This window comes from Notamacropus eugenii, chromosome 2, assembly GCF_028372415.1.
Source record: "Notamacropus eugenii isolate mMacEug1 chromosome 2, mMacEug1.pri_v2, whole genome shotgun sequence".
In the NCBI taxonomy this organism is placed as follows: Eukaryota; Metazoa; Chordata; class Mammalia; order Diprotodontia; family Macropodidae; genus Notamacropus; species Notamacropus eugenii.
The window spans coordinates 231,403,416-231,431,010 of record NC_092873.1 but is presented as its reverse complement, the minus strand read 5'-3'; the positions used below and the strand labels follow the sequence as shown (position 1 = coordinate 231,431,010).

Below are 27,595 nucleotides of genomic sequence, written 5' to 3'. Positions count from 1 at the left end.
GGAAAGATAATTTAAAAATTATTGGACTACTTGAAAAATATGATCAAAAAAAGGGCCCAGACATCATCTTCCAAGAAATTATCAAGGAAAACTTCCCTGATATTCTAGAACCAGGGGGTAAAATAGAAATTGAAAGAATCCAGTGATTGCTTCTAAAAAGAGATCCTAAAAGAAAGGTCCTAGGAATATTGCAGCTGCCAGGCCTAGAGGCCTGAGGGCTACCCGAGTCTTACCTTACCTATATCGCAGGTCTTCGGCTGGCCAAACCGGATAAACATATGAGAGAAGAGACTTTCCGGAGTCGAACAAGGGTTAGGCTTTATTCAGGGTCTTGGTTACATGTGCAGGGGGAACTCTTCCTTAGGAGGGAGAGAGAAATCTCCCAAGGAGGCAAAGATCTTACAGTGAGGGAATGAAAGCAGAAGTGGAAGTGGGGAGAGAGGGGAGAGGGAAGAGCGAAGAGAGGAAAAGGGGCCTTCTGTCCTGTAAGGGCCCCTCAGCGCTAAGAGCCCTTCAGGCTTTCCTGACCCTAATTAAGCTCTCCGGCCACGTAGTTTGCACCTGAATACCGTGCCTGTTAGATAACAATAGGTGTGCCCAGATCCGGGTCAGTCTCGAGGGCGGGGATGCTCCTCCCATCACGTTCTCACGGGAAGAGGCGGAAATACACGAGATAGCTCGGTCTCACTCCTCGATTCCCTGCTGTTTTCTGGGGGGCCTCATGAGAACTCTAAGATTTAGAAGTTCCCACCTTTACCCGCCCGAGACTGTCCACATGGAATTGAGCTTCCACCCCCAACATCCAGCCAAATTCCAGAGCTCCCAGGTCAAGGAGGAAATACTATGAGCAGCTAGAAAGAAACAATTCAAGTACTGTGGAAATACAATTAGGATAACACAAGATCTAGTAGTTTCTACATTAAAGGACTAGAATATGATATTCCAGAGGTCAGAGGAGCTAGGATTAAAACCAAGGATCACCTATCCAGCAAAACTGAGTATAAAACTTCAGGGGAAAAATGGAATTTCAATGAAATGGAAGACTTTCAAGCATTCTTGATGAAAACACCAGAGTTGAATAGAAAATCTGACTTTCAAATACAAGAATGAAGAGAAGCTGAACAGGTAAACAGGAAAGAGAAACCATAAGAGACTTATTAAAGTTAAACTGTTTACATTCCTACATGGAAAGATGATATTTGTAACTCATGAGACCATCAGTATTAGGGTAGATGAAGGAAATAGATAGAAAGACAGAGGACACATGGTAAGGTGAATATGAAGGGATGATATCTAAAAGTAAAATTAAGCAGTGAGAGAAGAATATATTGGGAGGAGAAAGGGAAAGATAGAATGGGGTAAATTATCTCACATAAAAGAGGCAAGAAAAAGGTTTTTACAATAGAGGGGAAGAGGGAGGAGGTGAGAAAGAATGAGTGAACCTTACTCTCATTAGATTTGGTTTAAGGAAGGAATAATATACACACTCAATTGGGTATCTTACCTTATAGGAAAGTAGGGAAGGGAATAAGAAGGGGGAGATGATAGAAGGGAGGGCAGATTGGGGGAGAGGGTAGTGAGAAGCAAACACTTTAGAAAAGGGACAGGGTCAAAGGAGAAAATAGAAAAATTGGAGGGTGGGATAGGATGGAGGGAAATATAGTTAGTCTTTCACAACATGATTATGAGAGAGGTATTTTGCATAACTGCACATATATAACCTATACTGAATTGCTTGTCTTCTCAATGGGGGTGGGTGGGGAGGGAAGAAGGGAGAGAATTTGGAACTTAAAGTTTTACAAATAAATGTTAAAAATTGTTTTTACTTGCAACTGGGAAATAAGATATATAGGCAATGGGGTATAGAAATCTATCTTGCCCTTCTTTGAAAGTAAAGGTGAAGGGGATATGAAGTGTGGATGACAAAAGGTAGGGCAAAATGGTAGAAGGGGTAATCAGAATGCATGCCAACTCAAAATCTTGTGAAAAATGAATGGTGAAAACTAAAAATAAATAAATAAATTTAAATCATTAAAAAACCCTACTCAGTCTTCTAGTTCAATTCTAGAGGGCATCTTCTAGAATTAGGAGCAGCTTGATGGTATGGTGGATAGAGCAGCAGGCTTGGAGTCAGGAAGACTTGAGTTCAAATCCAGCCTCAGCCATTTACTAGAATAGAAGTGTGACCTTGGGGAAATCACTTAACTTTTTGAATTTATAACTGTGTTTAAATCCTAGTGTATGTTCTCTTAACTTTTATAATCTTAACTTCTGTCTACCTCAGTTTCCTCATCTGTAAAATGGGGATAATTATGGCACCTACCTCCCAGGGCTGTTATGAGGTTCAATTGAGATAATATTTATAAAGTGTTTAGCAAAGTGCCTGGAACATAGCAGGCTATACCAAAATGTTAGCTGTTATTATTATTATTAATTATTATACCTTGTTCCAACTCAATGTCATATTTCTGTAGCTCTCTCCACCTGCCTGCCCTCCAACTTTCAATCTTAATCTTAGGATTTATTCTGAACTCCCCTACCCCCTTTCCTTATCTTCTTGATACTCCTTTGATGTAACTTTTTGAAACTGTGTCCTGCTTCTGCGACAAAGAGCCTTGAGAGAGAAATGCCATTCCCACTCTCTGAATGAAATTGGGTTCATAATTATGTTTAAATCTTAGTGTATGCTGCCCAAACCCTTACAGTTTTCCCATAATAGAGCACTCCACCCTCTTGTCTTTGGTACCATGGAACATGTAAGGCAGAGTTTCTTCATTGCCTTAGTGCCATGAATTCCTTTGTCAGTCTAGTGAAGCCTATATGGCCCCTGTTCTCAGAATAATGCAGTAGATATGTTGTTTTTGTTGTTCAGTCATTCAGTTGCGTCCGACTCTTATGACTCCATTTGGGGTTTTCTTGGCGGAAACCACCTTGAAGTAGTTTGTCATTTACTTCTCTGGTTCATTTTGCAGATGAGGAAACCGAGGTAAAAAGGGTTAAGTGACTTGTCCAGGATCACACAGCTATTAAATATGTGTTACATTACATAGATAGGATTACAGAAAAAACCAAACATATTGAAATATAATTGTCAAAGAAAAAAAGTTCACTGACTACCCAATATAAGGAAACAATGCTTTTTGGTCACTTGCTCTAGAACAACAAAATGAGATGATGAAAGGTCGCTAACAGGGTTGAATGAGATAAGATCTAAGGGAAAACAGTCCAACTTAGTGTACAGCTGTCCAAGAGCACACCTGACCAGCCAGCCTGACCGCATTTACAATCAAGCTCAAGGCCAGCTCACTACACTGGCAAGGCTAACATTCTTCTCATTTCCACCAAGCCACAGAGACACAGTGAGTATTCCGACACTGTCTATGCTACAAATGTGAATAAGCAAAAGTAGGACTGCTACCATGGAAACATTACCTGATGGCCTTTGTTAGGGAGTTCATTCCTACTTGAATGTGAGCTAACTCAACACAGCACAATAAAGGGCTGATCAACCGTAGGCATAAAGCTTCTGTGTAAGAATACTGATTATTAGCATTAATGAATGCCCTGAACATTGCAATTCTAGGCACCATTATTCTTGGCCAACCTCATTATTAGATAAGCACAGGGGAACATGTGTTAAGATATGCTTTGGAGTGCAAAGCAAGAGTCAATTTAAGACACTTAAATTTTTTTTTTTATGAGTAGAAGCAAGAGATATAGTTAGTTTAAAGATGAATACGCTTGGAAAGAAACTATTAAAAGTATACTAAGAATCTGGATCAGTGCCAGCTATATTTCAATAGATCAGCCTCACTTAATTTGAATGTGCTGGATATTTCTTCCTGTACACTGGCGCTTCCTCTGTGGAAAGTGCTTGCAAAGCCTAATTTAGACTTCAGTGTTTTAAACTGGAAATCTGTGCCTGTTTTTTTTAAAGAAACAGCACTCCTTGGCCATGATTAATTTTCCACAAGCTTCTTTTTAATTAGTAAACTAAAGAGAAAACTGGTTTTCAATTATTTAATAATAATTCTGAGTGGAGAGCCTAAATTTTTTTAAAACAAACATTTTTGAATGGATTTTACTTTTGTGGAAATGAGGTGTTTGCTGCCAGTGATTCCATATTTCTTCCTCAAAAAGAGTATTTGATGTCTGTCTTTAACACGAGTAAAAAGTGTAGTTGCTAGTATGATATAGTGGAAAAGAATGGAGAACTTCAAGTAAAGAGAAACCTGGGTTCAAATCCCATCTCTGATATTTATAATATCTGTGATTTTGGAGAAGTCATTTAGTCTTTCCAAACCTCAGTTTCCTCATCTCTAAAATGACCATAATACCCTTTAGGACTTCCCTCAAAGGAATACTATGGAAATCCACTGAGGGAATCTGTACAAAATACAGCTAATGTGAAAATATGTTTTGCTTGATATCGTATGTATAATGGATATCATATTTCTTGCTCTCTCAATGGGCTGGGGAGATGGTAAAGGAAAGGAGAGAATTTGGACCTGAAAATAAAAATTTTTAAAAAGATAATCTGTACAAAGCATTTTGCAAACCTTAAACGTCTCAATAAATGGTAGTTATTAATATCAATTAATATAGGTGGCTAACGTAGTGCATTGGACACTGGAGAAACTGAAGTAAGTTCAATCTGAACTCAGACTTGCTAGCTATGTGACTCTGGGTAAGTCACTTAATTTCTGCTTGCCTCAATTTCCTCAGTTGTAAAATGGAGATAATAATAACATCTATCTCCCAGGGTTGTTAATCCCTGATTCTACTTTTCTGTCTATATGCCTCAGGTTGAAAGTACAATATAGACTGTTACTATTATTCTTGGTCAGGGTACAAGATTAACTGGGCAAGGAGAAATGAAAGATTTCCTAATCATTATCTTTCTATAAGCCTGGGAGAACTAGTGAGCTCATATGAACAGATTTAGGGATGACATTTCATCTCTGATGGAAAAGGTACCTTTCAGTGCACTCTGATGAGATGCTTTGTTAAGAATAATAACCTCTTCAATTCTTTTCTCTCCTATTTGGGAAGGTACATACAAGGCAGCTCTGTTGGACTATATGGACAAATGTATTAGACACAAGTTTAAACAGTCTCACATACATGCATGTGTATATGTGTGTGTGTGTGTGTGTGTGTGTATACCCTTTAAAGCAAGGTAGATTGAAATGAATTTTTAAATTGCATAACCCAGGGTTGGTAAGGAGCTTTACAAGCCATCTCACTCATTATCTGCTCCTAAGATTATTAAGAGAATGCACCTACCTGAAGTACAGGAAACTCATTAATGAAGTTACTACATGGCCATTTTAGGCCAAATTAACCTTTAAAAGCCTTTAAAGCCATTTTCACTAAATCTCAAGGTGAGGGAGAGTGGTTTTCTGGTTCATGTTGGAAACTTTGCTGTCTATTTCAGCAGACATCCAGGGTATGTAGACAAATGTGGTAAAAACAGTTATCTTTGATTTTTAAAATATACAATTAGCAAGTACTTATTGGATGCTTACTAAGTACCCAACCTATTATTATACTAATATGTATTAGGTGATATGAAAGATACAGAAATTGAAAATTATTTTTCTTGTTTGTTATTGTTGTCTATGGAAACTACTGCTGGGGAAAATGGGCAAGATCGAGGTCATTGGAAAGATGTGAATTTGATCCTTCCCTTCCAGTTTCTCAAAGAACAAAATATATATATTTTCAATATATGCTAATACTTACTTATAGTTGCCTGGCAGATTTTTCTCAATGAGAAAGGAGGTTCAAGTTTTGGTTAATAAATTAGTATATTTTCCCTATCCCCATATCCCCTTTGGAATGCTCATCTTGCTTGAATTGGGTCATCTAAAGTATAGAATAACATTCTGGTAGGGGGAGAGGTTTCTTTTACAGCTGTATCAGTCAGATAGCTATTTGAAGTGAATCAGGCTAGAGGGAGAAGGAACAGTAAGGTCGAAACCCAATACTTATGGATGGGATGCAGGGGGCATTGGACACACATATATTGCCTAATGAGTAATGTGAAAGTTATGTATTTCCTTTAGTTTCACTCTATTTGTATTTCAGACTCAGGTTCCTATCACCATTTCCTTTACAGAGCAATCTATCTTAAGAATAGTTTTCCTGACATTTTGATTGATGTGGTATCTAAAACAACATGTGTTTGGATTAACCTTTAGATTCCTAAGAGATTCTAAAGAACTAGGAGAATGATTTATACAACAAGTTTCAAAGACTTAACCAATTCTGATCAACTTAAGTTCAGAGGACTGAAAATGAAACATACTAACTACCTCCTAACAGAGGGGTGATGTATTCAAAGTACAGAATGACTATTGGACATGACCAATGGAGAATTTGTTTTGCTTGACTCTGCACAGTTGTTGCAAGAGTTTAGTTTTCCAGTGTTGGGAGGTAAAAGTGTGTGTGGGAGATGTGCTAGTGAAAGGTTAGGCAAAAAAAAAAAAAAAAAGAAAGAAAAGAAAGGACGTTCACTGACACATTAAGAAAATGAGAACACAGAAGAGAACAGAAAGGTCAAAAGCAAATACAAATTAACAGAACAACTTTGAAAGTTACATGTTTAATTTGCTATTACTTTAAATGGGGCTAGGGAGGGTAATTTTATGCAATAGAGACCCACAGCTACATGTTCAATGTTCTTTTGTTGTTGTTCTACTTTAACTAGGAAAATGCTCATTTTATTTGGTGCTTGTTAAGAAAAATATAAGTGGGTAAAAAAAAGAATCCTTTTCTCTTCTTAAAGAACACTCCAGCTCTTGATCTTTCTCTCTTTAGGAGGTATTCCTCTTTGGGGATTCTGATTAGGAGAAAGAATGTACAATATCTGGGAAATACCATTCTTTTCTCAGAGTGGACTGCTCAGGTTCTGGTTAAGGCTGGTGACCACCGGTCTTAAATGGGTTAGGGTTGCAGAAAAGGAAAGGTTTGCTCCAGTTTAAACTGAAGCCTAGGGTCATCTTCTTCCTGGTTGGCAGACTTGAGAAAGGTCAGAAGAGTTCTAGGAATAACTAGGTAGTCAGATTATACCTGACATATCTCAGGGCTTTTATCTGAGCTGATCTTGATTTAGCATGAATACAAATCCTCATTATTAGCCTGGAAGTCAACTTTGCATCTGGGGCATCCTACTTCTGGATACACTGTTAATTATACAACAACAGTCTGATAGGAGATATCACTGCTTGAACCTCTTGCCAAAAGCTGTTTCTAGATGGGTAGGTATAGGAAATCAGCTATTTCAAGAGTCTCACTGGCCAGACTGGAAGATTCACTCCCTTCATTGAGGCAGGACAATCTAGCCTTCACTAGGCAATATGACAGTTACAACAAACAGCATATATCTCATTTGCTGGTTGTACAATTATGCTTAACTCTTGATTCTCACATGATATTTCGTCCAAATTCTTAAGATATTTAGTTTGTAAATTCATTGGCAAAACCTAAAAACAGTTGCAATAGATACCCCTTTGAGGAATCTGGACACAGGGCATTCATTGCTCTTTGTTTTCTTATGATATATAGTAATCTTTCCTGTTCAGTGTTAAAATGCTGCCCAGGTGTGGCAATAAAAATGGCAAGCTATTGGGCATTTTGTTCTTTATAGAATCATAGACCTTAGATATCATTTAGTCAAGTTCCTTCTATATATATAAGGAGGCTCAGAGAGGATTAATGATTAAGGTCATGCAGTAAACCAAGCAGACTCAAAACCTAGGGTTTCTAATACTCTATCATGAATCTTACAGCATTATAAATTATACTATCAAATTTAGGGAGTTTAGAACATGAGCTACTTAAGTGATGACTGTAGCTCTCTGTAGGGGTAGTGTTTGCTAACACAGTCAAAGCATTTTCAGGGGAATGTTGAAGAACAGAGTATCATATCATATCACAACTGTGTAGTATCTTAGATAATATCTTAGATATTATCTACTCTGAACCCCTAGTGTTACGTAATTCTTCCTCCTATCAGACTTCCCTGAAAGAAATGTTTCCTAAATAGTGAAAGATAAAGATTTGGATTATTTAACAGAAGCAAAGAATCTCACAAGTGCATGTAAGTCACACAGTTCAACTCACACCTGAACAAGAATCCATTCTACAAGACAGCTGTAGAATATACCAAAGTCTCATGCCTATAGGTCATTGGAAAACAAAAATACCTTCTTTGAGAGGCACTGGACACAGTGAGCACAAAATAACATCACTAAAGCGAAATTAATTATAGGGACTTCTTATTCCCGTAGCAGCTAAATATGCAGAGTCAGATCACTGACTTGTTAAACAAAGATTGGTGAGGAAAGTATGTGCCATTCCAGTAAAACAACTCCAACTTGACCTGTACGAAAAAGTTACTCACATCAAAGTCAGAAAATGGATAAAAGAGAGAATATTAGTACTGATCATAACAATTTTCTAAGGAACTTTATCAAGTGCCATACCATAAGAATTCAAAAATCAATTTACTCAACAAACACTCGGTCTTCTTTGCAGGCTGAGGGATAAGGCAGCAAAGGGTAACAATGGTTTAGAATATACAGTGATTTGTAAGATCTTACAAAGAGAGATAGTGGAAGATTCTGAGAAGTATCACCTCACGAAACAGTAAGAAGCAATGAAAGGAAATTTAAAAAATCACTTCATTTAATTTTAAAGTGTCTAGTGTAAAGTCAGTTAAGTAAAATTAACCTTAGAGTATTTAAGGACAGTTGGAAGGACAATAAACAGATGGAAAATGGAAAAGATCTACAAGAATTGTCTTTTTTAGATATTTGAAATACAACTTTACCATGAGCTAAATGAAAAAGGAATGGGAACAACATAACAAACGATTCACCACTGAATATTGTGATAGGACTACAGCAGTCATATTTGAAACTCAATGGGACATAATTGTGGTCCAAAACAGCTGAATATGCAGGTCCAAAATATGAATTATATTTTTTTAAACTGCCACAATCACTCCAAAGCCGATTCATTTCCTTCAGCATCCCAAGATTAAGCACATGTTCTGCTCAGCTAAATAAAAAGTAGCAAACACTACACCACTGACATCACAGTTCAGTTGCCTATAAAACTAGACCTCTGATGCTGGGCTCTGGCTTCATTCCCTTATAGGTCATCATCTTTATCAGAAAGGACAGCTGTCTGAGCAATCTGTAAAGTTCTGCTCATACTGTGCTCCCAGTGTTGGACCCATGACAACCTCTGGAGGTGCAAGAGCAGGCATAGCAACAAACTCCAAATTAGGGTCTCCAATAAGTTTTTTAGCAGGTCAAAGGAAGGGCTTCTCAAAGTTGTAGTTACTTTTGGATGAGATACAATCATAGTACTGGATACTCTTCTTCCTATGGAAGACAATTGTTTTTGCTTTGACTTTTCTGTTGTTAATATCCACTTGATTGCCACAACACTATAGGAATATTTTCACATACTTGTACCAGATCTCTATGCCAGTTAGGTATATTATTTAAAGTAACTCTTGATGTTACATCAAACATTATAATGGCACACTGAGCTTGGATGTAATAACTATCTCTCAAACCTCCTCTGTTAGTATGGAGCATGAGAGGATGGACCTCAACACCCAGGGTAGCTACATACTTCTTAAATTCACCAGTCAAGCAACGTTTTACAAATGTGGTTTTCCCATTATCTCCATCTCCAACTAATACAAGTTTGAATTATACTTGGGGTTCTTCTAGGGTGGCCATCACAATGGTTCTTCCAGAAATGTCTCTGTCTCTGCCTGACTGAGCCATCTACAAGGATTTTTATAACAACCTCTTTTCAGCATCACAGATAGTGGATCCAGTGCTCCAACCTCACAGCTTTGAGTGTACTGATCAGGGAGACTAACGCAGTACTGAAGAAAACAAAGATGGGAAAAATAAATATATGGACTACTGCAAGTTTATATGGAGGTGACATCATTTTGAGGATGTAGAGGGATCAATTCTCAAGGTCCCTAAAGTGGGAGAAGATACAGACCTGGGGAAAAATGTCATACCTTTTTACTATGAAAAAAAGTGACCATCAGTAACTACCTATACTCCTAATTCTCAATCTATATATAATTTATTTTACAAAAATAATCTATATAGAATCTTCTTTTCCAATATGACTAACATGAAAGTTCATCAGTACTATACGTCAATTTCATGATGCCATGTTCGCCCAGGTTTTGGATAGTGGACAATGCTCTCGTGCCTTCCCAGTCACCAATGGAGTGAAACAAGGCTGTGTGCTTTCTCCCATACTTTTTAGCATGATGTTTTCAGCCATGTTGTCAAATGCTTTCAATGAGGATGAACATGGCAACAAGGTCAACTATCATATTGATGGTAAGTTCTTCAATCTGAAAAGGTTACAAGTCAAGCCCAAAGTGGAGGGAGTGTTGGTGCATGATTTTCTGTTTGCAGATGATTGTGCACTCAATGGAGCCTCTGAAGCTGAGATGTAACAAAGTATGGATCAGTTCTCTGCTGCCTGTGCTAATTTTGGCCTAATAATTAATGCCAAGAAAACACAGGTGCTCCATCTGCCACACTATCCCTATGTGGAACCACTGGTTATGACAAATGGAGAAGTTTTGAATGCTGTGGATAAGTTCACTTACCTTGGTAGTGTACTTTCTAGGGATGTACACCTTGACAATGAGGTTGATGCACACATTGCCAGAGCTAGCTCAGTGTTTGGGAGGCTCCAAAGAAAAGTTTGGGAGAGAAGAGGTATTGGACTGACTACCAAACTGGAGGTCTACAGAGCTATTGTAGTGACCTCATTGTTGTATGCCTGTGAAACATGGACAGTCTACCAGCACCATGCCAGCAAACGGAATTGCTTCCATTTGAACTATCTTAGGAAGATTCTGAGGATCACCTGGCAGGATAAGGTACCAGACACTGAAGTCCTGGCTCAAGCTGAACTGCTAAGTATTCAAACTATGGTTCAGAGTGCAACTCTGATGGACTGATCATGCTGTTCAAATGCAAAATACATGCTTGCCAAAAAGACTATTTTATGGAGAATTCACATGGGGCAAGTGATCCCATGGTAGACAGAAGAAGCGATGCAAGGACACTCTCAAAGTCTCTCTTAAGAACTTTGGATTTGACTGTTCAACATGGGAGACACTGGCACAGGACCGTTCAGCATGGTGTGCCCACATCAGAAAGGGTGCTGTGCTCTATGAGCAAAGCAGAACTGAGACAGCATAAAGTAAACATAGGATGTGCAAATTTGGGGTATCCACCACAAATATTCACATGGACTATTTGTGCCCAACCTGTGGCAAAGCATTCCAAGCTCATATTGGTCTGATCAGCCACAGTTGGACATGCTGAATTTTCACTTTATCATGGTGATATCATTTTGGTCTTCTTTGAGAACGAAGGACAACAACCAACCAACATGGAAATATATTTTGTTTGATTGCACATGTATAACCTATATCACATTGCTTACTCTCTCAGGGAGGGAGGAAGGGAAAGAATTTGGAACTCAAAATTTAAAAAAAAAGAATTTTTAAAATTATCTTTACATGTAATTGGAGAAAATATTATTTAAAAAAAGAAGAATCTACATAGGCATTAAGAGCATCCTTGATGAGGATATTAGAATGGAATAGGCAGGTTGTCACAAGTGATAATCTATAGTACAGCATGTCTTTACACTCATACATTTGACTGAAAGATCTGGAGAATAAAAGATAGTACTATATTTATTGTTTGCTGATTATTAAATAAACTTGATTTGGTAGACCAAAATCCCACCTTAAAGGCTATCCTTCTACACGCTGTGTTCCATATGTCAAAATTCTACAAGATTTAAAAATATACTAGCCATAAATTTGTTTGATATTCCTCTGATTATTATCAAGCAAGACAAAAAAACAAGGGCACATGTGCTCATGAAGGTTTTTAGTACTTTCATGGAAGAGAGATGTAGCGCCAAGTCCAACTTGAATAACTTCCCTACAGATGGCACAGTCCTCCAGACGCTCCTGTTTGTAGATAGTACTGTGCTGAATGGATCAAGTTTTGGCATTATTTAAACTCTTTAATGATAATATATATCACTGCGTAGTGATCACCGCATAGAGTATCCATATAGGAAAATCTAAGTGAATGATGAATGCCAGTTTTCTAGAACATGATATATGGTGTACATACGCACACACAAGTACCAGCTCTGTGGTCTGTGATGATGAAAAGAAGAGGTTATTATAAAAGTCCTTATAGATTTTTTCTGTATTCCATACACACACACATGTTGTGTGTGTATAACATTTATGTAACACATATATTATGTGCTAGGCAAAGCACTTTACAAATATTATCTTATTTGATCTTCAGAAAAACCCTGAGAGGCAGGCGCTATCATTATTTTACAGACGTGCTGTAAACTCTTGCAGAGATCATGTAACTTCTCCAGAGTCACACAGCCGGTAAATGCCTAAGGTTGGATATATACTCGGATCCTGGGTTGCTATCTACTGAGTCACCTAGTTGGTCATATAGACATAGAATGGTGTGAGGGGTGGGGTGGGAGAGGGAAGGGAGAGGAGAAGAAAGAGACAGAGAGAGATTGTAAATGGATAAGAAATTCTCAGAATTGAAGAGGAAAAAGAAAGAAAGCTGTATTGCTTTTGGGTAAATCATCCAGGCTTTTTAATAACCCCAAGTTTCTCCTTTCAACATAAACAAAACCAAAAACACAGATAGGCTTTTCAGTGAAGTGATATGGCTGAGTCATGGAACACTAAACCCTTTGAAGAGCAAAAACTGAGGATCACCCAGAGTGCCAAGAGGAGACTGGCAGGAGCCACAAACAGGCTGCAATACGCCCTAAGCAAGGGACTGCTTTATGAAGGAGAAGTGGTAGAAATGATGCCACCAAAGATATGAGTGAAAAGAAAGATGAGCTCATCATTTAGCAAGTGCAATGGACAATCAACAGACAGGTCACACCCTCCGCTGGTATCCCTGCAATGTCAAGAAAAAGTGGAGGAGATCTCTGGCATATTGGGTGGTCACCTTGTAAATATACGGAAGAACATGGACAAGACTCACACATGATGGGCCGGCAAGAATAAGCTGCCATGTGCTTTCTTGGCAGGAATACTTACATTGATTGATAAGATCACAGATGTGCTAGAATACTGGAGTTTAAGGTCAACACAGGTCATTACACACATAATCTCCTCACTTGATCTTTTAATTTCCCTAGTAATATTGCTAAATTAGGTGATGTTCTGCTCACTGACCAGGACTCTTCTAAATTACACTATGGAAAATAATGTATAATCTATTCCAGAATGAGATTAAAGAATAAATGACAGTGCAGTTAAATAGGTGGGGCCACCTGAAGAAGTTCTGTGGCTCAAGCAGGACGACTGATGGACAAAGGGCTCAGAATGCTAACATCATACTTAAACCTGTAATTCTTATGTCTTTATTTGACACTATTCAAAGGCAAGGGGTTGGAGTAAATGAATACTTCCTTAATATTGTTGCCAATCCATGAAAGGGAACATCTGCAGATGAATGTGTAGGTATCCTGCTCTCCTTCATTAAATCTAAGTACTCCACATAAGACAGTATCATCTGCAGGGCAGGAGTGTCCTGGTAGGAGACTGCATGGTGTAGACTTAAGGACACTAGACTTAGACTTAGTTGGCTTCAATTCAAGTCATACTATATTATTGCTTGATCTGGACCAAGTACAATCTTAGAATTTAGAGATGGAAGGGAAATGATCATCCAGTCCAACCCCAACATTTTACAGATGAGGAAACTGAGGCCCAGGGAAGTGAAGTGACTTGTCCAAGGCCATTAAATACCAGGAAGAGGGCCAAGATTTAAACTTAGGTCTTCTTATATGAAATTCAATGTTCCAATATTCAAATTCAAAGTCACTACTCCATTTCAACTTTATAGGCCTCAGTTTCTTGCCTGTAAATTGTAGAGATTGGACTAGACTAGAGGATCTCTAAGACAGATACCTTCATATGTTATGAGTCTAAGAGAATTTCTTTCTATGCCTCGCACATCGTAAATGCATGATAAACACTTATTGACTATGAGAAGTTATTAGACTTCATGTAGCAGTGTACTGGTAAATGTTTAACAACTGGTTCATTGGGAAAAAATGGTATGCATGACATGCTGTACCAGTAACATTTTCTCCGCCACTTTCTTAACTCTAGAAAATCAACAAAACAAGAAACCAAATAAAAACAATAAATCATTTGTAGCATTCACCATTTATGAGATGAAAATTTCACAATGCCATTTCACACTGAAAACTTAACCATCGCTTCTTAGGAGTCAATAGGAGCTGGCTTCAGTACTCCTTGACTTTATCTAAGGATGACCCCCATATGCACTAAATAAGGTATAAAAAGATCTGTTGGCCTCTTAAGGAGAAACATCTCTATTTACAGACGGTTAAAAACAACTAACTCCTATAGAAACAAGTGGTAAATTATTCCTGGAAAAGGAGTTCAGAGAATGAGTCTTATCTCCTGCATAGCTTCAAAAGGAGCTGGGTCCCTATATCACAAAAAAGAGAATTAAGATCTTATAGTCTAATATTCTTTCATGGCTATAAAAAAGTGCAAAGGCAAAATTCCCTTTCTAGGATTTCTTATATTTCTTCCAAGCAAGCATGATGGAAAGTTACCTCATTTTTCTTCCCTTCCTATCTTTACACTTTACAACCTAAAACCATGTAATAAGTGAATTATTTAAAGAATTGGAGAAGCTTTGCTTGAAGTATTAGGAAGGTCATGGTCAATATTTTTTAATTTGAAGGACTTCTGAATGACCCTAGGAAGAAGAACTAAGACAAATGTGTACAAAGTACATGAAGGGAAATTACAGGGTCCAAAATGAGAAAGAAGTTTTAAACATTTACGACTGAACTTAAAAAAAGGAATATCACATGTTGCTTCATGTGGTACTGAGTTTTCTGTCACTAAAAGTTTTCCGGTAGAGACTAGCTCACTACCTGCCTAGGGATATTGTAGTGGTTACTCAATGCAGGAATATGGGAGTAGGAAGTTGTATTAGAAAAGAAGTCTCTTACAATTTCTAAGAATCTATAATTCTGTGACTCAAATTTTCAACATTATCAAAAGCAATTTTTTTAGCACCTACTGTATGCATAACACTTAAAGAGTCCTACCAAATTATAGTTAAAAAAGGGGGCAAGGGGAATTTATAGCTGTTTTTAGTAGACCAGGAGGGAGATGGAATTCTGAGATGATCAGGGGCTATATCGGGAAGGCTTTCCAAATGCCTTAGGAAAGTATGGATCAGGAAAATGTGATTTGAAATAAAGAAATGACAAAAAAAAAAAAAAAAAAAACCAACAAAATACTACAGTCCTTAAGTCGGTAATACAAAGGCAATTTTTCTTCAAATTGGACTTCAGCCAGGATCAGAAATATCAGCACTTTTTTAGCACCAAAAGAAAATCCAGAACCATACCCCCCCACCCACTCCCAGAATACTCCCTTGTCTTGCTCCAGCTCATTTGTTGGGGAGTTCTTTTTGTGGGTTGTGATTAGTTAGCATGTATTATGCATGACTGCTGGAATTTGATTCTGATTGAATGAGAAACCAATGAAGGAGGAGACTACGGGGCAGGAAGCACACATCCTTAGCCACCAGGCTTGGAACAGACTCTAACTGTTCAGGACAGCCTATTTAGTCCCTTAAGAACAGATGTTTCCTATGAATCTGGGCTGATTTCTTTTCTCTGTGTTCTGTAGAGCCTCTCTCTTGAACTTTAGAATACGGTCACTGAAAAGAAAAGCCATGAATAGCAGTCCTAAGGAATGACTAGTGTACTGACAAGGAGGCTGGAGCCCGAGGGAAACCAGTCAGTGGATAGATGTGTCTCTCCCAGTGATGACTGCTTATATTAGGCAAAGAGAAGGAAAACACAGGATGCTTTCTTTCTGCACGATACATCAACGAGAGATTCACAGAAATAAGTAAACCTGAATCTTAAAGCTATTTATTTTCCCCTGACCAATCTTCTGTAAATAGGATTTCTGGATTTTTGCAATTTGACACTCAAATAAGAGAAACATATATTTTTGTTGCCTGTTTGTTCTATTTTTGAAGTAAGAAAAGTAAATACGTGCATAAGGGTATATGAGCATGAGTGATTATGACTGCTTTACTTTTAAATATCTTTCTTACTGTTTAGTCATTTCAGTCATATCCATCTCTTCAAGACTCCATGTGAGATTTTCTTGGCAGAGATACTGGAGTTATTTGTCATTTCATTTTCTAGTTTATTTTACAGATGAGAAAACTGAGTCAAACAGGGTTAAGTGACTTGTGTAGGGTCACACAGCTGGTAAGTCTGTGAGGCTACACTTGAACTCACATCTTCCTGACTCTGGTACTCTTGCCACTCAGATGCCCTTTAAGTATCTTAAGAACTCATAAAAGGGAACAATAAAATAAAAACTACTCTTGCTGTTCTATAGAGAATGGTCTTTAAGAGACAAATAAATTAAAAAAAAAATTCATTTGCAGCATGATTTATCAGGAAGAGTATTTGACTTGGGCATTAAAAGACCTGAGTTTGAATTCTAGCTCTGTTACTATCTCAGCTTTTTTTGGGGGGGAGGGGAATTTTATTTATTTTATTTTTAATTTATTGAATTAATAAAATTAATTTAATTAAATAAAGCAATCATTTCTATAACATGGTAGAATAATAAAAAAGATGACCGTACATGAAACTGCAAATTTATTGTGTACAACTTGCTAATCCTTTTAAATACATAATAAATTTATCATGTAACATTTTTCCTTTTTCTCTACCTCCCCATGGCTACCATTAGACATGTGTATGTATATGTGTGCACACATGTAGAATGTAAAATCTTTTTTCAAATGTCCTTTGTAGTTAATTTGGATATTTGAAATAGTCAAAATGATTTTAGTCACTCAAAGTCGTTCTTAAAACAATATTGCTGTTACTGTATGCAATGTTCTCTTGGTTCTGCCCATTTCTCTCTTCATTATTTCATGCAAGTCTATCCATGCTTTTCTAAAATCAACGGGCTCATCATTTCTTATAACATAGTAGTATATCATCACAATCATACACCACAATTTGTTCAGCCATTCCCCAAACTGATGGGCATTCCCACAATTTCCAATTCTTTGCCTCCAAAGAGAGGGCTGCTATAAACATTTTAGAACATATAGGTTCTTTTTCCTTTTCCCTAATCATCTTTGGAAACAGACCTAGTAGTGGAATTGTTGGGTCAAAGAGTATAGGTAGTTTAATAACTCAGGCATAAATCTAGATTGTTTCCCAAAATGGTTGAATCACTTCACAGTTCCACCAACAGGAAATTAGTGGCACAATTTTTCCACATCCCTCTAACATTTGTCACTTTCCCCTTTAATCATTTTAGCCAATCTGATAGGTGTAAAATGATGTTTCAAGGTTGTTTTAATTTGCATCTCTCTAATCAATAATGATTTAAAGCATTTTTTATATGACTATAAGTTGTTTTGATTTCTTCATTGGAAAACTGCCTGTTTATATCCTGTGACTATTTATCAATTAAAGAATAACTCACAGTCATAGATTTTACAAAGTTCTTTACATATCTGAGATATGAGATCTTTATCTGAGAAACTGTCTATAAATTTGTTTCCCAATTGAACAAAACAAGGATGCCCACTGTCAGCAATATTATTCAGTAGTAAGAAATAGAAGGAATCAAAATAGGGAACGAGGTAATAAAACTCTCTTTTTGCAGACAATATAATGATATACTTGGAAAATCCCAAAGGCTTGACTAAAAAGCTAGTTGAAACAACTAATAATTTTAGCAAAGTATCAGGACATAAAGTAAATCCACATAAATCATAAGCATTCCTATATGTCATAAGCAAAATTCTGCAAGAAGAGATAGTTGAGATACCCCATTTAAAATAGCTCTAGACAGTATAAAATACCTGCGAGTACACCTGCTAAAACAAATATATAAACAAAATAATTTTAAAAAACTCTTTATATACAAAAAAAATCAGATTTAAATAACTGGAGAAATATTAATTGTTCATGAGAAGGCAGGGCTAGTATAATAAAAACAAGCTTATCCAAACTAATTTACATATTCGATGCCATTCCCAATTAAATGATCAAAAAACTATTTTTACTGAATTAGAAAAAACTATTAAAAAATTCATTTAGAAGAACAAAAAGTCAAGAATATCAAAATAAATAATGAAAAAAGTAAAGGAAGGAAGTTTAGGAGTATCAGATCTTAAACTATATTATAAGGCAATAATTATTAAAACTACCTGGTACTGGCTAAAAAGAGAAAGATCCATGGAATAGAGTAGACATATAATAAACAAATAAAGTAACCTTATATTTGATAAGTGTAAAGAGTTAAGTTTTTGGAATAAGAATTTGTTATTTGGTAAAAAAAAATTGTTGGGAAAACTGGAAAGAAGTATGGCAGAAACTGGCATAGACTAATATCTTATACCCTTCGCTAAGATTAGGCCAAAATGGATACATGACCCAGATACAAAGAGAGATATTACAAAAAAATTTGAAGAATGTGGAACATATTACTTATCAGACTTATGGATAGATGAACAATTTATGAATAAACAAGAGACAGAGAGCAGCGTAAGGTATAAAATGGATAATTTTGATTACAGTAAACTAAAAAGTTTCTGTACTTATAAAACAAATGTAGCCAATGGAAAAAATAAAGCAGAAAATTGGGGTGGGGAGGAAAATTTTATAGAGTTTCTCCTATCTTGGCTTTCTGACAAGTTACTTAACCTCTCTGGGCCTCAGTTTTCTCAATTGTTAATAAAAAGAAAGAGCTGTAAGATCTTCAGTTCGAACACTGTCCACACGGGTAAAAACAATAATGATAATCATGGCTAATATTTACACAGTGCTTTAAGTTGTGCCAAGTGCTTTACACATCTCATTTGGTTCTCACAAAAACACTTGGAAATAAGAGGCATTATCGTCCCCATTTTACAGGTGAGGAAACTGAGGTTGAAAGCACTTATGTGCCTTGTCCAGTGTCACAGAGTAAGCTTCTCAGACAGGACACAAACTCAGGTCATCTTGATTCGAAGTACAGCACTTTTTCTACCTGGCTCTTATATATGTATTATGTATGTATATGTGTACATAGTACATATGTATATGTGTATTTATGAATTAATATTTCAAATCACACTTTAAATATAGAACTATTTTAGGTTATTATCAGGGAACAATATTCTATCTGTATGGTTAACTGGAACGGAAGAATATTGCTCTAGATAGGGCCGTGACTAGGATAGGGAAGTGAGCTTTGTCCCAGTGTGGAATTTAGAGGGCACTAACAACACTTAGAGTTCTTCAGAAGCACAGAAATCATAAAGCTTATCACTTCTTTAGCAACATAAAGTTAGTTAAACACGCAAGCTACCAAATGATGCAAGAGGATGAGCTCCTGGCCTGGCCCACCCTGCTTCTCACACTGCAGCTTTCATGGAGGCATCCTTGCTTCAGTGTTCTGAGGCCTCTGTCTCCCTCCACATAGGATGTTGTGCAATACAGTCCACTTCCCAGTAAACTGAGTGGGCCTTTTCACGCTGTTTACTCCCAGCACAAAAATTCCTTGATAAGGTTTTGCCTCTTGGGGTTAGAATATCTAAGCTAGGGTTGACACTCTTAGAATGGATTGATTTTGGACAAGTCACTTAAACTTCTCTGCGTTTAGGTTTCTGAATCTGTAAAATGGCCTTACGACCTTGAAGGGTTGTGTGGATCAAATGAGACAATGTGCGTAAAATCACTGGGTAAAACATAAAAGACTATGCTAACGGTGGGTATTATTTAGGGGATTATCCTCTCAGTACACAGAAAAGTCTGGGGCATCAGTGCCCACACTTTTCATAGATGATAGGATGTTTTCTACTCCTCGATGCCCCCAGAGAGGGGTAAGTGCAGGGCATAGGTTTTTGAGCTGCTGGGTTTTGACATGTGATATTGGCAGCAGGAAGTCACAGAACAGCAACAACCACCTTTTGGGTCAGAGAAAATCAGCCCATGTGTCATCTTTGGCCATACTGTTGCAGGCTATAGATTCTAAGGGGAAATAAATTCTCTTCTTCCATTCTCGTGTGTGTGTGTGTGTGTGTGTGTGTGTGTGTATGTGTGTGTCTCTGTCTCTCTCTTTTTCCTTGCTCACGGAAAAGATGCCAAATAACAAGATGGCAATGTGATCTTGAATCACTAAACCAGAAATTAGAAGCCCTTAAGTTTAGGTTTATTCACTAAAGCAGTGTAACCTTAGAAAAGCCACTGCATCTCCTTTAAAAAAAAGGCAGGGGGGCAGGGTTTGAAGAAATATGATAGCTGACAAAATGCTTTAAGGTTTGAAAAGAACTTTATATACATTACGTATCTATTATATTATTTTATATACACATCTACATATTGGAAGGTTATATATATATTATAATGATCCTGTTAGTAGGTACAAGGGGCTTAATACCAATAACCCCATTTTTACAGATGAAACTAAGGTTCAGAGAGTTTAAGTGATTTTGTCACCTTAGACACACGTTTGGTGTCAGAAGTGGGATGTGAAGTGCATCTCTTGGACTCCAAATCCAGTACTCTTTACATTTCACAATGCCTTTTCTCAAAGGTGATCTAGACTCTCTAACAGTCTAGGTATACTGTTTTCTAATTTTCATTCATCTGTTTATAGAGAAGGACCTTTGAGTAATGTCTATTAATTTAGGTTTCCAATTTTAGGCAAAAATAAAGTCTTTTAAATTAGCATAATTTTAAAGAACTAACAGACCCTAGAGCCCTTTAAAGTCACAGATGCTTGCAAGGTAGTTTTAGGAGGAAGGAAGTAAATAAATACTTATTAAGTGCCTACTTTTGGTCCTCACAACTCTGGGAAGTAGATATTATTACTGTCCTTATTTTTCAGTTGAGGAAACTGAGGCAGACTGAAACAGAGTTCATGTGACTTGCCTAGGGTCACACAGGAAATATTTGAGGCCAGATGTAGTTAGGTCTTCTTGACTCCAGTTCCAGAGCTCTGTCTACTATGCCACTGAGCTCGCATAAACTATTTGAATTAGAATGGATTTTAGAGATCCTTGTAGTCCAACCACTTCCCTATAAACAGTGTGGGAAAATACTGTGTTGTTTGGAAAACCTTATTAATTGTTATATTATTTTAATCTAGTTTTATGAGTAGATATTGTTTAAACCCAGAATGTCACACTGATCCCAGTAATGCTCAAGGAAAGCAGGAGATGTCTACAAGGAATGCAAAGACCCAATTCTTGGGTTTGCTTACCCAGAACTTGCTTTGGATCCACCCAAGGCCTGTGTTTTGGGTTCCCCAATAGTTGCGTTTTGGCTCAATTTTTAAAAATTTTTATATTTACCTGCTGATAGGCATTCCAAGCAGCCTTACCAGCTACCAGTTCTTACGCTCTTGTTTGAGCTCTACATAATGTAGACTTGAGAGAGGGGAGGCACACCTTTTTCCAGATCTCTCTCTGCTGTCAAATGATTTAAATAAAATTCTTGGGGCAGTTAGGTGGCATAGTGGATGTAGCACTGGGCCTGAAGTCAAGAAGACTAATTTTTCTGAGTTGAAATCTGTCCTGAGGCACTTACTAGTTGTGTGACCCTGGGCAAGTCACTTAACCCTGTTTGCCCCAGTTTCCTCATCTATAAGGATGACCTGGAGAATGAAATTAAAAACCACCCCAGTATCTTTGCAAAGAAAACATCAAATGGGGTCATGAAGAATCAGACATGACTGAATAATAAACAATAAAACTTTTTCAGATTTTGGGGGTCATTCTCAGTCAATAAAAAGGATTCCCTCTACCCTATCCCAGTCCCAGCAAGTGGTCATTCAGGTCATTCTTTAAAATCTCCCATGACTGGGAACTCAGTATCTCATATTATATAGCCTGTTATTATTATTTTTTTTTTTACAACTCTAATAGTTGTTTGGAGATTTGGAGATAGTTGTTTGAAACTTGTTTCCCTGTAACTAGTAGCCACTGGTGCTACTTCTGTCTGGGGTCAAGGAGTTCTTCCATATGACAATTCTTCAGGTATTTGGCGGGAGTGATTCTATGTTCCCTAAGTCGTTTGCTCTAGTTCAGTTTCCACCAATTCTATCAGTGGATTCTTATGGATCAAGAGACTTCTCATCATCCAACTTGCACTCCCCTATGTGTTGGCTAGGCTATTAATGATTCTTTTAGACATGGAGGTCCCCACAACCATACACAGTTTCCACATGGTAAATAGAACACGTGTAAATGTACAGATAATATATTGTGGAAATTTTTTCCTAATGTGAACTGACCTTTACTATTTTGAAGACATCATCTTTCTTGTCAAGGCTCAATGTCTCAGGCCACAGTCATGTATGAGAAAATAAGAGAGGACTCTGGAGGGGTTATCAAGGAAGCAATCGACCTCAAGTAGCTTACTACAGGCCAAATTCAGCCACCTGCCTGTTTGTGTAAGCCCCTCAGCTGAGAATGGTTTTCACATTTCAAACAAGTTTTTATTTTACTTAAAAATGTAAAAACCATTCTTAGCTTTTGGGCTGTACAAAACCAGGCTAGGCTATATTTGGCCAACAGGCCAAATTGTGTATTGTGGACCCCAGCCAGGGGAGTGCTGGTAGACGTGTAACAACTGATTCTCTGGGATAAAAAGAAAGTACACAAAACACTTTTAAGTTCAATCTGTAATAATGACGTTTCTCTATTATCCTAAGTCTAGACAGTCTACTAAACAATAAATCAAGTCCTGATTTGTAATATTTGCCAATATCTGAGGTAAAAATGCGCATACTGAAAATTTAACAACTGACTCTCCTGAGTTGGTGGTAACTGACTATACAGCAAGCCCCTCAATCGAAGCCTTTCCTAAAGACACACACACAACATAGAGGAGTGGAAATACAGACACATATACAAGGAAAGTCATCAATGTAATTAGATTTTCCAGAGGCACACTGCTCAGTCACTAAGAATTTTCAGCTGGTTCTCTTGCTCTGTCCCTCCTTCCAATAAAATACTACAATCATATTTGAAAGCCTATCTTAAGAACACCAGCCCAGAAGATGACTTCTTTTATATTCTACCTAAAATCTTCCCTCCTACAAGAAGTCTTCATCTACCCCTCTTAATTCCAGTGTGTTCCCTCTGTTACTTATCCCGTATATGTGCCTTACACATATTAAACACTTAATCAACGTTTGTTGAATTGCATTAGTTGGCTTGAATCTCTTGTTGGACTAGTTGAACTGTTGAGTGGGAAAGAGATTACCCAAGTACCTGCACTGATGTTTTGGGGCTTCTTCAATTTCTTGGATTACAAGGTACAGGATCTAGAAGTAATAGCTTTATTTGCATATTCTGTATTACATGTGTGTATATGTTAAAATATATAGTATATTGTATAATATATACACATATAATCTTTGCATAGATGTATGTGTGTATACATTTGTTTTGGGGAAGGGGAAGAGAAATTCAAGAAAAGATTAATAGCGTAGGATAATAAAATCCTAGATTTGAGAGGTGTGGGAGGGCAGGGGAAGTGTCTTAGAGGCAATTTGAATCCAATCCTCCCATTTTACAGCTGAGGAAAGTGAGGTCCAGAGAAAATATGGGACTTGCCCAGAGTCCCACAGGTAGTAAGCGTCTGAGTCTGGATTTGAGCCTAGGTCTTCCTGACTCCAATTCTAGGGCTAGATGGCAGCTAGGTGGTACAGTGGACAGAACACTGCTTAGAGTCAGGAAGAGCTGAGCTCAAATCTGGACTCAGATATTTACTAGTTGTGTGACTCTGGGCAAGTCAAGTAACAGCTGTCTGCCTCAGTTTGCTCATCTGTAAATAATAGCATGTGGATCATAACAGCATGTGGATAAAATGAGATATTTTGTAAAGTGCTTTGCCAACCTTAGAAGTGCTATGTAAATGCTAACTATTGTTATTATTAATTGTAATAAGAATAATCCACTGCACCATGCTATCTCCTAAGCAAGTTGAATCAGACTGAGGAGGACCTTGACCATTTGGCTAAGAAGTCTTTTTTACTCAGGAGGCAATGGGAAACCATGACAAGTTTTTGACCAGGGAAGTGATCTGACCATACCCTTAGGAACAGTACTTTGGCAATGGTAAAAAGCATAGACTGGAGAAAGACAGGTTCATAAAGTACCACTTTGCACTCACTGCTACAATGAAATACACTTCTGAAGTAAGAATTACTTGCTGAAGATCAATTACTCAGACTGCTGAGGCAGCTGGTAGTACAGTGGATGACGTCTTGGGCTGGAGACTAGAAGAACTGAGCTCAAATCTCATCTCAGATACTGAGTAACTGTGTGACCCTCAGTTTCCTCAACTGTAAAAATAGGGATAATAGCATCACTCCCCAAATAGGGTTGTTATGAGGATCAAATGAAAAAGCATTTCTTTAAAAGAAACATTCAGCACAGTGTATATAATATATAGCACATAATGGGAGCTATGTAAGTACTTAATTCCCTTCTCTTCCCTTCCCCCAGAGGGTTAAATATTCTTGAGCCCCAGGTCAGCCTGGAGAAAGTATTAATGGCAAAGAGGGGCAAAGAAAGCAGTACCAGTATGGGGCCTCCTTTCCCTCTTCCCCTAGGTGTAAAGTTATCCCCAAGAAGTAAGGGAGATCTATTTATTTTGCAATTACCAAAGGATATGGTAATTTTCTGAAATTTTGGCAGGGGGTCCCAGACTTTCCAGTTATACCACTGGTAGAACATTAAAGGATTTCATATCTGGAAAATCTGGCTGTTGTTGTTCGGCTCGTGGGCCCCGAGATGGGCGGAGAGGGAGAGCAGGCTAGAAGCTTTTCGGTAACAATTAAATCCCTGGATTTACATAATGTGACCTCCAATGTGTGGCGCATTGTTTGGCTGTTGGCTTTGCTATGACTGCCTGGGGCAGAATAGCAAAGGAGAAACTACCCTTTGGGAGCATTCTCAGGACAAACCTGAGAGAACTAGCTGGCTAATGGAAAGACGTTCCAAACAAACGCAGGCTGGCTTAAGGAATATGCAAAGCTGGCAAGAGCCCTCAGTTGGCCTGAAAAGAGTGAGTGGTGCTTCATTTTACTAAGGGCTTGGGGGTCTATAATGAAGTATAAATGGTATTTCCCATGGGCTTCAGTGCATAGTTTGAGATAGTCACACAGACAGGGGTGGAGGGTGGGGGGGAAAGTACATCAGAAAAGAGTTCGTGCACCTCTGGGGCCCAACAGGATGCAAATGATTTGACAGCATATAAATGACTTTGCAGAAACACAGCCAAAGTTCCCAGAGTAAAAAATTTCCATTCCCATCCATATAAAAGACATGGCTACAAAGTAACAAGATTAATTTTCTTGTGTGGCTTGTAAACTGGTTCCCAAGAAGGGTTAGTAAAAAAAAAAAGTTTTCGCCAATGGCAGTAGGTCAATAGCCTCCCAGGGCAACAACTTTGAGAACGCTGACTTGGAGGGATGATTTTGAATTTGTTTGAAGTCTCAGGGTTTTACAGTTTCCCTGCATTTATGGGACCATTACTCAGGAGAAATAAAAATCTTTCGATGTTTGAGGATTATAATCCTTCTCACTGTTCACACTTTCTTTCCAATCTCTCCTCCAAAAGAAATCATTTTTTACATACTTACTTTGTACAAATATATATATACATATATATATATATATATACACGTACACATACATACACAATATATAATACATGTGTATTATACATACAAATATATACATATACATACACATATATACACATATTCATACACGTATCTTCATCCCTGATAGAATTAAAACGTCTTAATGGCAAGGGCTGTTTAACTTATTTCTTTGTATCCTTAGCATCTAGCACAGAGCCTGACACATAGTAGATGCTTAATAAATACTGCTGATTGACTCAGGAAGAGGGGGAGGGAAAGAAGGAAGGACAGAGGAGGGCAAGGTAGCTGGGCCAACTATATAAAGAACAGAATAAAAAAGGAAAAAAGACAGTCTTCTCAAATCCTTCCAATGAACCATGAACTGGACAACAAAGCAGAAGATGTTATTGCTCTTACAGTGGGCATAAGAGCCTGTGGGTTTTGGGGGTAAATGGGGATTGCTGACTGGGAGTGGTCACAAACTTAGGCTACTAAAAAAAAAAAAGAAATGCTGCTCCAAGAGCTGACTGTCTGGTGTCCTGGCAGTGAATCCCTCTTCTGTTCAAATTTAGGGCATTATGTGATCACTCCTTTAAACTATGTGAAGGATTGTTCTCAACTTTATCGTGTATTTCTGGGCTGGCAGGGACGGAATCCTCTGCAGAGCTTTCGAATTCACTTTCCAAAAGAAAGAGAACACACTTCAGTGACCTTCTTGATTTAGGATGCAGTACAACACAGATGAACCTGAAAGGACTTCAGCCACACCTTCAAGCTCAAAGATGATAAGGCAGAACTCAGAACAAGAGAGGGCAGAGGCAGGTGCTAAAGGCCCTCCCAGTGAGTATTAACACCAAATGTGACCTTGGAAAGGGGTCTCGATCATGTGCAAATTGTGAACTATGTGCAGTCCCAAACATTTCTGAAGCTGAGGAAGCTAAATCCCTTTTATTAAGTAAGTCATGTGTCCCCTAATTAGTTAGGGTCTAATATTTCCTAAGATAACAAGGGTAATTAAAAAAAACTCTGTTCCAGGATGTATTTAAAAACCATGAAAAATATTTGCATTTACAAGTTAATTCTGGAATAGATCCTAAACTAAACCAGGGAAAGAGACTTTTTCAATTCTATTAGATAGGATTTTAAAGTACTGTGGGGGAAGAAATCATTAGCCTCTTCCCATTTGGTTTCATAGGACAACAGCTCCTTTATGGAAAAAAAAAGGGAAGGAAGACAAAAAGGAAAAAGATACACACACAAACACTAAGCAAAAAAAAAAAACAAAACAAACCAACAAAAAGTCCTTAAGTAATAAAATCAGAGTCCAAGAAAAACATTTAGTTTGAAAAAAGGGCTGAAAAATGTAGCCTTGGAGAGAACACTGCTTACATGGGATTGTTCAACAAATTCCTGTTGTGTGAGGTTTGGCACATATTTTCTAAAAATATAAGGAACTGGGGAAACTAGACAAAGCCCAGGTCTTGGACCAAATGAGGCACGCAGTGTGAATCTGTTAGTGATTATATCCATAATGAAATATGTGCCCAAATTTAGCAGTGCAAAATCTAATACAATATGAAAACACAGCATGCACAGTCCTTACCATAATATATAGCCAACAGCAAAGGTGCACACTGCAGCAAGTCCACAGCTCCTGCTGGGATACTGATGATGCGATGTCCTCATCTCGATTAATATAAACGGCAGCACTGTTGTATGCTAAAAAAAACCCAAAAAACAAAAACAACCACCAGGTGAGACAGCTCA

The 27,595-nt window shown here is 37.7% G+C and overlaps 1 protein-coding gene and 1 pseudogene across 3 annotated transcripts in view; both read right to left on the bottom strand.

Annotated features, from left to right (window-relative positions):
• Positions 1–27,595, bottom strand: part of AIG1 (androgen induced 1) — a 334,033-nt gene that overhangs the window by 21,130 nt on the left and 285,308 nt on the right. For all 3 annotated transcript variants that reach the window (XM_072643494.1, XM_072643495.1, XM_072643496.1), the window contains one exon: positions 27,432–27,547. In XM_072643494.1, the coding sequence (XP_072499595.1) occupies positions 27,432–27,547 (116 nt within the window). The remainder of the gene's footprint in view (positions 1–27,431; positions 27,548–27,595) is intronic.
• Positions 1,741–27,425, bottom strand: LOC140526887 (GTP-binding nuclear protein Ran pseudogene; annotated as a pseudogene).